Source organism: Tauraco erythrolophus, chromosome 4 (genome assembly GCF_009769465.1).
Source record: "Tauraco erythrolophus isolate bTauEry1 chromosome 4, bTauEry1.pri, whole genome shotgun sequence".
Taxonomy (NCBI): domain Eukaryota; kingdom Metazoa; phylum Chordata; class Aves; order Musophagiformes; family Musophagidae; genus Tauraco; species Tauraco erythrolophus.
This window is the reverse complement of record NC_141468.1, coordinates 79,479,754-79,491,827: the sequence shown is the minus strand read 5'-3', so window position 1 is coordinate 79,491,827 and position 12,074 is coordinate 79,479,754. Positions and strand designations below refer to the sequence as shown.

Here is a 12,074-nt window from a genome sequence, read left to right as displayed (position 1 = left end):
GGCAGGCGTTTGTGTGAAATGCTTTTCAGTGCCAGCAGCCTGTTTAGCACCGCTGCTGTTGTGATTTTCTCTCTGTTTGGAGCCTGATCCGAAAAACCTGCCAAAGTCAATGAGATTCTTCGCATTGACTTCAGGAACGTTTGGATCCGGCTGGTATACGCCAGTTAGCGATGCGAATGCTGATGAGTATCAGAGGTAATTCACCTTAAGGCCCAGGGTAATGTGGACAGTGCTTAGCAAGGAAGTAGGATCTATCTAGAATAGGTGGTCACAGCTTAAATAGGAATAAAAAGGAAAATGGTATTTTGTACAGGATCATTTTTGATGGGACAGATTTTAAAGGGGCAGCACTTTTTGCCATTACCTTAGCAGAACTCTTTGCAAATAATGCATAGACTATAGATCACATAGGTTGCGTTAGGTCCAGTACTTTTAGGTAGGTAAGAAGAACAAACTGGTAGGTTTATGCCTAGAAAGGAAAAAGATTCAGAGCACTAAACTAAAATCTGTGGCAAAACTCTGAGTTAGGCCTTCCATTGTGCTTATCCAAACCTTTAAATTCCTTAGTTAAAATTTTTTCTGTGAAATTCAAGAAGGAAAGACAAATCCTTGCTTTTGCAATGACGTAATTATTCAGAAGAACTAACTACTTTTGTAAAACTCTGAGTACTTTCTCCATCCTGCATCTGTATGCGTATGCATATCTCTATATGTATGTACATACATACATGTATATGTGCATATATGGGCATATAATGCACATTGTATGTAAGACCAAAAAAAAAATATCTAAACTGAGACCCAAGTATGCTCTGTAAACTGATTTATTTTAATTAGAAAGTGCAGCTATTGCTTTTTTTTTTAATATTGGCAATAGAACTACTGAAAGAAATGGTTTTCAAAATATTCTTGTTTCCCCAAACAAGGTCCACCTGAGAAGTGTATTTATACTCTTTTCTTTATAGTCATAAGTATCTTGCAGAGCATGCTGAACAGAGTGATAATTCAGGTAAGATGAAACTCCTGAATATGAAGACTTTTAAGTGCATTTTAAAAGACCCTAAGGTAATTAAAATGTCTTTAACTAGAATTCTTACAGTTTTGCACTCGGTGAGGATATTCTCATCATTTTTATGGACATTTAAATTATCTGCTGTTTTCCAGTTGTCTTCTTCACAATTGCTTACAGAAAATATACCTCAGGAACTGGCTTGGTGCCCTGAGAATCCCCATTTATGCTTGTTAAAATGAGATTTGTAAGTGTTTAGATTCAATGCTGCATCATATTCATGTTTACAACTTTGTCTATTTTTTTTCTTCCCAAACCCCTTTTCTTGTTCACAATGAGTATTTATTCCCGAATCTCTTTTGTACTGATTTCTGTTTATTGTATTATGACAGTATCTGTATGCCTTAACCCCAAACCAGAAAGTCTCAACTTGCCAGTGATGGGAATTTTGGGATGAAAATTTAAATGCTTAAAGGACACAAGGGTTTTTTTTAAACTATTTTGTTACAGGATGGTCTGCTGTTCAGATAGCTCACATCCTCATTAAAGTAAACCACCAGGGAATCAGATTGCCAAATGATGTTAAGGAGTGAAACTTGCCTTCCACTGGCACCATCATGACCCATTCTCCCGATTGTTCCTTCCGTTCCCCTCCTCTGTGAAGTTTTGCTCGTGGCTTTAGCTTGTAGCTGACTGCTCAGCAAAGGCCATTTTCAAAGGGGAAAGAAAAAACACCTCTGAAAATTTCTGAGCAGTTGTATGTTTTGCAAAGACTGAAGTTAAAGTGATTTAACTTGAAGGACAAAGGCCTTTCAGCCTGCAAGTGTTAAAACAAAAAATTACCTGGTATTTGGCACCACTATTAGGGTGCTGAATGTAGCTGGTACCCTCAGATAGTGTGTGCTTGTATCACATCACTGTGTTTCCCCCGACCGAAATGCTGCGTTAAACCTAGTATGTTTGGCAACATTATTTTAAAGTATAAAATTTCTGCTGTAATAAGTAGTGAAGCAGATATATTATGATGTACTCGCTTTGGTGTAATCACCCCAGCATAATTTGGTGGCTTACTATATTCAACAGAAAGGGAAATTATCTCTGGGAAAGCCATTTCTTGTAACGACTATGAATAATGTTGTCTTCTTAAATGAGTAGATGAGGATCTCAACAGTTATTCTAAAAGGTTGCCGCTACCTGATAAGAAATAATGGTCGATAACTTCAGATGACCAACAAATTTCAAAACAACTTGCTACCCTTTCATCTGTTCTCTCCTGAATATTCATGTTTAGGTTATGCATTTTAACATTTTAATGTGGCAGTCGAGTTGCTCCCATTTTTACAGACATTGCTGTTTGCTAGTCAAAACCATCTGCCTGTAAGGAAGCCTTCAGCTCCAAAGGTTACAATCTGAACGTGAGCTTAGAGAAAAGGTCTTGGCAATCCATATGAGAAGAGGCCTTTTCTTTCCAGTGAATATCCCTTTCACATAGATAAGGGTTTGCTAAGAGTCTAGTGGGCTTTTCTCAGCTGTTATGCTCCATGGCTCATGGGTCCTGCATGAGCTAACTTTGGAATTGAGGTATGGCAGCTGCAAAAACTCAGCACCAATCTCCAGCTTGCTGTGAGCAGGGCTTCTTATCTTGGGAACAGCACCGTGGGGATACAAGACCATTAATTCTAAGACTGAAATAATATTTACATGGCTCTCCACCAGACAGTGTAGCCTACAGCAAAGCAGGCAGATGCCCACAGCAGCAGACTGCTGAGGGTAATGAAACCATCTGGCTTTGCTACTTAATTCACCTACGTACAGTTCCAGGAAGCCCAGCTTTGTGCTGCTGCCAGTGTTACCAAGGAAAGGGTCTTGGCAGGTGTAGGAGGGCAACTGCTGCTGGGGAATGTGATAACCTCTCCAAATTGCAGCAATCACTGCTTTTATCTCTTCCATCACTTGATAACCAAAGTCTCTTAAACTCTCCTTGTGTGGCTCTGCAGCCCAGTTTTTCCTCTCTGCATACTTACTGTGGCCTGAAAAGTCTGTCTCCTCATCTTTGGTAAGGAGAAAATCACCTTTGACTACACTGTGGGAAACCTTGAGTCGGCTCTGTATCCTGACTTGCTCAGGGCTAATTGAAAGATCTTCAGCATGGGTATTCATTATAGGGTTAGACTGCTGTTCGGTGTGGTCAGCAGTCTGTCTTTGGCAACTATCAACAACTGGTGCTTGGGTAAAATAGAAAAAGTCTTCAGTGTATTTAATTAGATTAGATATTAGGAAAAATTTCTTTACTGAAAGAGTGGTTAAGCATTGGAACAGGTTGCCCAGGGAAGTGGTGGAGTCACCATGCCTGGAAGCGTTCAACAAACGTGTAGATGTAGCACTTGAGGACATGGTTTAGTGGACATGGTGGTATTGGGTTGATGATTGGACTTGATGGTCTTAGAGGTCCTTTCCAACCTTAATGATTCTATGATTCTGTTATTATGTACTCGCACAATGCTCAGCACTGAGCGAAACAAACAGCACTTCCTCGCTTAGGCAAGATACCTCTCTTCACCTCTCTACAGATCTAGTTCTGACTGAAGCCCAGAATTGGCTTGCTGGAAAGCTGGCAGAAGAATAATTTAATTTTTAGGGGAACCAAATTGGGTCAGTGATCAGTCATAAAAACGTTCAATCTTTCTTTCTAAATCCTGCTGCAGTTTTTGATGAGTTACAACAGTGAGCACAACTGCAATTCTTCCTGTTTTTTTCTAAATTTGTTGTTCTTCCATTTCACGTTTTCATTTCATGAAATTAAATCTTAGGGTTTTACAGAAGGGGAAGGAATAGTGCCTTTGCACTGTGCTTTTCATTGATTATCTGCAGGCAAGATCTTCCAAACTGTCTTCTTTTCCAGGCTCTTTTTTTTTGAGTGGAAATTTTCAAAACCGGGACTCATTAAAAGTCAGTACAGCTGAGGCCTTTTAAAACTCCTTACGATTTTTAGAATTATTAAAGATCTCTTTAGCCTTAACTCTCGATACTGAAATACTGTTTGGAAATGCAATGTAGACTCTCAAACTAGTCTGAAGCTTTTGAACGTGCTAGTTGCACTGTTTGCAGCCCTGAGAAATGTGTTATCTGTAGCTATGTTGAACTTTGTGAGTATGGGATAGAAATTTTGCTGTTATATTTTCAAATTTTCCTTTGAATAAAACTGAAGGTTACAGTTTCCTTGGATGAGCAATCACATCTGGAAACCTGACATGGTCCAACTCCTGTTAACTTTGGTGGAGCTGTGCAAGCATTGTTGTAAAATGCCCCGTACTGTCCTGAGAAATCAAGGACTTCTTCTGCCTGAGGGGCTTTTCTTTCTGTCCTCCTTTGGAAACGAACACAGCTTGTTAAACCTTGAGGCCAGTGAACACGAGCTTCTGGAGGCATGCCCTGATGCAGCAGAAAGTACTGGCTAATTTCAGCTCTGAGCCAACTGGGACTCTCACTCCCATTGACTGTAAATGCAAAGCTTCCTCCCTTACATGTCAGTAAATTTTGATCCAATATATTTCCCCTATCTGTGAAACTTGAGCAAAAAAGTAGAAACTACATGACATGCTTTATTCCTGGGGTAATGGGCCTGTGCATCATCGCATCTCCAGAGCCTCCTGTGTATGTAAGTTTTCCGAAAACAGAGCAAGGCCCAGTGGTTTGAGTCACGTGGGCAAAATTGTGAAGGGTATAGCAGATCTGCCTTCTGCACCAGAAATGGATGGGAAGGGAACGATGGAGTGGTTTTCTGCTCTCTGGAAGGCACACTGGAGATAAAGTTATTTCTTAGAGCTTCAATATACTGCAGTGTAGTTTCATACATCACTCTTGAAGATATAGAGAACTACTAGCAGCCTGTCTGTGTAAACACCAGAAAGTGTCTATGAAAGTTGGCATATATCAACAGATGCAGAACATGAGTCCTTCACTTCCAGTCATAGTTCATTTCTAGTACAGTGCTGCTGGAGAAATGGATGGAAGAGAGGAAGGAAGGGTGGAAGGAAGGATCACTGGTCTGTTAATGCTTCTACAGTTCTTACCTCTTCTATTCCCTATCAGTGCCATACTGTACTAGATGTGTGTCCTGAAGTGGGGGCTGCTAAAAAGGGAAGTGGTACCTGGTGAACATTTTATGAGGCCAAATCATAAGCTGCATTGAGTCAACACAGCGTCAAGATACTGATCAGAATGTTTTGATAGATTTTAAGCCTCGGGAGGTTGAGTGAACATGGTCACTGGATGTGCTGATCAATTAGGAATTGTTTTCTGATTTAAAAACTTGGGAATTTATTGTCAATTACCCGAATTCATTTCATTGGCAATGTGATCTTTTTGATTTTGTGTTTTTTTTTTTTAACAAACTAACCAACCTAGGCTCTTTGATTTTCTATCTCATTTTAAGAGAACACAATTAAATTCTTTTTTTTTTTTTAAATGAACCTGTAAGAAAGGTATTGTGAATAGTCTGCTTATATCTACTCTTGAAAATTATCAGCAGTATGATGGGCACTGTCTCTGTGTGTCAGTATTAACAATAGAACCAGAGTCTTTCCTCAGCTCTACCAACGTGCAAAGCATAGAATGTATTACTGAACATAGTCTATCACAAAACTAGGCACAGCGCAGATTCTTGTGAAGATGCAGATGTGTTTCTTGAAAGATACATCTTTCTTGAGAGCTTTTAGGGACTACTGTTTGGGGTGTGATACGAAACCTCTACAAACCAATGGTAGGTCCTTGCTAGAAGATAGCACTCTCCGTGCAGTTAATAGTCCTTTCTTCTAAAGGAGCATCTACTGCCTGTGTTCCATTTCCCTTCCATAAAAACAGAAAAAACCCAACAGTTCCCTTAGCTTCTCTTGGACATGATTTTAATCCTTTCTCCTAGATTTATTTTTGACTAGAAGCCAAAAGCTACACTGGAAGTCAATGATTCAGTGCTCATTTGAACCCAGGATCCTCCTGCTTTTCAGTACCAATCCAACCACTAGACCACAATAGCATCTTACGCTATCTCAGAAGAGAGTCCTATTTGTGGGAAAGGGAGGAAAATTCCCAGCAGAACTCCCTTGGACTTCTGACCTTCGATAAAAATGAGGAAACAACGCTTCTGATTTTCAAGAGATATATCATTACCATTATGTTTCTCTTAAAGGAGACATGTCAAGCCTTTGCAAATTAAAAACAAAGAAACTCTGTAGTTTTTTGAAAAGTCCCATATTTGTTTTGCTAATAACCCTTCAGTCTCTTCAGATAGAATTCATATTAACATAATGTTTCTCTTGTATTATTAGTCATATGCATTTATGAATATATTTTTATACAAAAATAAAATGATAGAATGATAGTGGTCATATCACTCCATTATAAAGAATGGGCCAAAATCTCCATCAAATTGTGTTCTACTGAAGATTGAGTGGGTTGTCTGTCAGCTTTTTTACTGCAGTGAGTATCTGCATGCATTTTTGCAGGATGTGGTCCACCATATGACTCTGAGTTACGCTTAACTTCTGACAAATCTCAGACCATAAATTGCTGATATGCTCGGAAAAGGGACTGCATTTATCTCATTCTTTTCAGTGGAACTCCTTTACAAATTTCACTGATGTATTTCAATATGGATTATGCTTTTCAGATCCAGCATAAAGTTAGTTAAAAGCAAAAAGAGGGTTTAGCAGATGTTCAAAGTGCCTCTTTGAACTCAGTATTCTTTTGAAGATCTCTATGTTTCTGCTCTCTCTAAGGGAGCATTTGAGTAGTTTATGCTTACCTTGTTTACACAACTAGGCTTGAAGAACTAATCTGAACTATTTGAGGAAAGAAGGAAAGCCTTTTTCTCCCCGTACAACTAACTTTTTTTAAACTGTGTTCATGCATTTTTTGCGTGTCTATATTGTTTCAATTCCACAAAACTCATTAATACCAGTGTTACTGCAGAAAGATGCATTCCCCAAGTATGCATATACTTTGCTGAATTAAAGATATTCTTTCCATTTTAGTATGTAATATTGGGGAAAAGAAATATGTGAGCAAATGAGTTTATACAGCCTATTCTACAGCACTATGTTGCTATGTACAAGTCTCAAGGAAAAGAAACCAGCAAGGAAACATTTTGATTGCAGTCTTGTTTCATCTATAGAGAAGAATGAATAACTAAACGATGCAAAGGTTGATAAAAGCCAGAAGCTTGCTATAACTCTGGGTCATATTATGGCCCACGCTCTGCAAGCACGCATGCATGAGCTTATCTTGGTGTACAAAGATAATCTCATAAGAAATCATGGAAGTCAGAGAGTTGCTTAGATGAGGCTAAGCACATGCAGAAGGTTTTGCAGGATCAAGCATAAATGCTGGTTTACTGCCCATGCAATCTTCAGTACAGCCTACTTTGATTAAGAGTTTGGCACATTGTTGGTAATGACTAGTTTATGTGACCATTGTTGTTCTATGTGACAGTGAAGAAATACAAAATATCAGTGAATACAACGCTGCTAGATCACAAATATCAAAGGTTCAGAGCTGGCACTGAAAATGTAGTGCAACAAATCGTATGAACAGAGATGTTGTGCAGAGTCTGTTGGCTCATCAAAGAAGCAGTAACACACCGGAGTCAGTCTATGTGCATTTGACTTTCTTTATGAGAAAACTTCATTTTCAAAACTTTCTCGTTACTTCTCTATATTCTCATAGAGCACTTGCAGCATAACATTTGTGCATAAAATGAACGCTAGAAAACATTGTATAGTGTATTTAATGAGTGTGTACTAAATACTAAATTTAATATAAACACAGCCTTCATTCTAATGTGCTTATATTTAACAGGACCCGAAAGCATTTTCAAAAGACAGCTGAATTATTCTCTGTGGGTTGTTCAGTCGGCTCCTTCTATATCTCTTTATTTTATTTATTTTGTGTTTAGCTGAAATGAATGCTAGCAGTGTCGGTAGTAAACTATTGCTTCAATGTGTCTCTCTTTTTTGCAGTAGTCAGACCTTCTGGAAGCAATGAGGCTCGCATTTTGTGGTAACGACAATGCTTCAGCCTACAACATCAGTGCTGGTGTCCTAAGAAATGTCTGCTTTGTGGATGCCCTCAACTTGGTTCCCCATGTCTTCTTGCTATTTATCACCTTCCCAATTTTGTTCATTGGTGAGTTTTTCCATGGAGCTGTGTGATCCTATAAACACTTGAACGTGTGTTTATACTCAGTCATGTTTATATGTGCTTGGAGGCCTTGTTGCAAACCGTTGGATGCTTTGTCTTTACTAATTTTAACAAAGAAGAGAGAGAATGACTTGACCCAGAGGACCCGAAGCCAACCCACTTGAAATGGTGAGGATTTTAGATGCAAATCTGAACTAAGCAGCATGAAAAGATGATGGGAACCAGAGAAATCAGATCCAAATGCTTTGAAACTTATCTCTGAGGAAGGTTTCTTCAGATTTGAAGTTGGCAGCTTGCAACCTTTGCTATGATTAGATATTAGAAGACTTAGGAGAGTAAGTCTGAATTCCTGTTAGGTTATGTGGATTTCAGAGAATATCTACAGTGTGAAACTTGGATCTAAAGCTAGGAGAAGTGTAGGAAACTTTTAAAACAAAATAATTCCTTCTTTTGCCAACATTTGTAAACAGAAGTAGAGCAAAGGAGATAAACTTTTTCCACAGGAATGAAAATAAGAAATGATAAATCTCTGTTGAACAATATAGGACAGTGGAGTGGCTCTAACTTCATATTGTTGTAAAAAAACCCATCTAACTAGTACTCTAATGATATTTTTTTCTCTATAGTTGTCTCTATAACCTGGTTATTTGCAGTGAGGGAATAAAGACAATTTAGTACTTTTTTCATAGCTCTCAAACAGTGGCATTCTAACTGATCGTAGGAGATAAAGAGACTTCAATAACATCAAAAGGCAGTAAGTATTAATAAAAATAAATATTCTCTGGACAACTACATGAGAAATGGCATGTCAGTTATTCCATGTTACCTTCCTGGTGTTTGGAAGGAAGATTTGAATTTGAGACTATATTTGAACTACAGATTTAAGGACTTCCATTATGCAAAAAAATATCCGAAGTGACTTAATAATAGGCTACAGGAACCTGTGAGCTAAGACACTCATTACCTAGCAATGAAAGGTTTAACAAGGTCCAGTGACTGAACACTGATGAAATAATTAAGCAAGGGAATAAGAAACAAGTTCTAATAAAAGAATAACTAAAGAATGAAAAAAACTCTAAGGGTTATGGAGAACTCTCTCCAACAGTGCTGGATCTTTATGTCAGTGCCACATCTTTCTTTGAGATTGGATGGAAGTCATGCTTGAATTACAGGGCTTTCTGCAGAAGTGTTTGATGGAAACTCCATGCCAGGTCTGAGGACAGAGATAACCTTTTACAACGTTCCATGTTGTACATCAAGTTGTAGCAGCCTGTTTTAATTTTTTTACAGGTATTAGCCAATTAATTTTGAAACAGTACTGCAGCCACTGAAAATTCCCTCTATTTTCTAACAATATTCGAAAAAAAACCCATAATAGTTTAAATTATATGTATGTATGTAACACTTTGTTTTCTACTTTGTACCTTGATTATCAGGACAAACAGCTGTTGGAACAGAGTATTAAAAGCCAGCTGGAGTCTGAGTGACTCCAAAACCCAAAATTAATGATGAACCATGTTTGTGCAGATGTATGGGCAAATAGGAAATAAAAATGAAAAGCAGCTTGGGAGATACAAAGATAGGAGCAAGGTCAAAGAAAGCCACATTAGATTAGGAAAATCTCAGGAAACAATAGAAAATGCTTGAGATAGATATGGAGAAGAGAGAATATATTGTTCCTGCAGTACTTTACATATTAAACAAGGAGGAAATGGTGAAATCCTGACAGTTTCCAAGAAGGAATAAACCTCGGCTCTGGTTTATGTGTTTCTAAGTCATCTGATGAGCCTCTAGGCATAATGAGATCCTTGTGTATCAAAAGCATATCCTGGAATTTAAACTCCGTTCTGCAGTTACTGAAAGAAACAGGTGCAATGCTCACTGCCCTAGTTCAATGGCTTTGGTTTTGGTTTTGTTTCTTCGCTTCCCCAAAATGTGCTGGTCTTGGGATTCTCTATGGACTTCGAGAAGTCTGGCAGTAAATTCCAGGCATTGCTTGTGGTAAGAGGGACATGTACAGCCATTTGACTGAGGACAGCCTTGGACCAGGATGGGAAGGGACAACGGAAAAGCAACATGCAGGATAAGACTCTCCATCATGAGAGGCTAACCTCTGATCAGTGCCCAGCTCCCTCCAGCACTGTCACATCTGTCAGGTCCTTGGTGTTCTGCCTCTTGCCAGGTTGCTGGCTTCAGAGAGGATCTTGCCTGAAAAGGATAGATGCCATCTGAGGTGATGACATGGAAATAGGCTTCAAGATTAATTTGTTGATTAAATCATCTGAATCCTGGTGCTGTGCTGGGAGCTTCAATGTGCCAGGAATGCACAGGGCAAGGAGGCTGGGCTGTGCCTGAGGAGCAGGGACTGGGAGGTCGCCATGCAGCACCCCCTGAGACAGGTCTCCCAACCAAGCCTGAGACAGAGATAATAGATGTTAGTTGTTTGAACTATATACATCTCTTTGAGGCCTCGTTGGAGGATGTAACTCTTCTATCAGTTGGAAACTTTTCTCACTCTTCTCTGTGACTGGGAAGGACACGATGATGCCATCACTTACGATCTATCAGTCCTGGTTGTGCGAGGGTGGGACTCTGAGATGTTTGTTTTGGTTTTCTCATCTTTATTCTTGGCCAGGGACCTCTTCTCTTTGATTATAATTGTGGCAAGTGTGTTGTCCCATTGTCTACAAGGTTAGATTGATATTATGAGGGGCTACATGGCAACTCAGACACTCCTGCGTCATCTGATTAGTAACAACAGCCCCCATGGTCTTGTAGGGGTTTTGTATTGATTGTATACTATCAGGTGTGACTTACGGATTAGAGTAGGGAATTGGTAACTGGATCGCTCGCTGGGTGGCTGTGTGATAAACTTCTTCTTTCATTACTATTATTTCTCAGGCTGGGGAAGCCAAAGCTCCAAAGTCCAGATTCACCACAACACCTGGCTGCACTTCCCTGGACACAACCTGCGGTGGATCCTGACGTTCACCCTCCTATTCGTACACGTGTGTGAAATAGCAGAGGGCATAGTTTCTGATACGTAAGTGACGGTGTTTGGTGGATAGCCAAGCTAATTACATTCGTTAATGTATACTGATAATGTGTGATGGGCTGGCTAATAAAGCATAAGGAATTTATCCCAAAAAAAGATGGGTCATCATGTCATGAACTGTCCAGATTTGAATGGGATGAAGGTGAAACAATTGTTCTTAGCACATTGTTATTCTCAATGTTATTCTCCAGCTATAATGTAAAGTAAATATTGACAGAAGTCAAAGCGTTCGCATGGAAAAAATCTTTTTGTCTCTAGGAAAGTCGTATTTGTCCTCTTAAACAGATTAGCAGAACACCTAGGAGTATAACAATGGTGGAAAAAGACACCAAGTTCACTAATTTACACCTCATTTATTTTCAGACAAATGAAATCTCGCCATCTGCATCTCTTTCTACCAGCTATAATGGGATTTGTGGCTGCCACTGTATCCATAGTCTATTACCATAATATTGAAACATCTAACTTTCCAAAGTTACTGCTGGGTAAGTCTAAGTCTGATATTTATGTACGCTGACAAAACCCAGTAGTTTAGCCAAAGTCAGCTTGTTTACATTGAAGAGGATGACGAAATGCATGAGAATATTAAAAGAGAAAGGAATAATTCTCTGCTCTTTGAACTAGTATTACTGTAGGAGTTATTGCATCTTTTATAAGGCACACATTGAAAACTGCTTTTAAAAATGATCACAAAAAGGAAAGCATAATATGCCTATTGTATTTGTAGCATGAGCTTTTAGGTATTATTTAACACTGCTCATTATTTTGAGGCAAAAACTTGTCTTCATTCAAAAGGGCTTTAAAAAAAGGCCA

The 12,074-nt window shown here is 38.9% G+C and overlaps 1 protein-coding gene across 4 annotated transcripts in view; it reads left to right on the top strand.

Moving 5' to 3' along the window:
- The first annotated feature begins 8,046 nt into the window (after positions 1 to 8,046).
- The window catches only part of ABCC9 (ATP binding cassette subfamily C member 9), a 67,835-nt gene continuing 63,807 nt past the window's right edge, over positions 8,047 to 12,074 (top strand). For all 4 annotated transcript variants that reach the window (XM_086610557.1, XM_009977927.2, XM_086610555.1 and 1 more), the window contains exons 1-3: positions 8,047 to 8,191; positions 11,108 to 11,249; positions 11,625 to 11,746. In XM_086610557.1, coding sequence (XP_086466683.1) covers positions 8,047 to 8,191; positions 11,108 to 11,249; positions 11,625 to 11,746 — 409 coding nt within the window. The remainder of the gene's footprint in view (positions 8,192 to 11,107; positions 11,250 to 11,624; positions 11,747 to 12,074) is intronic.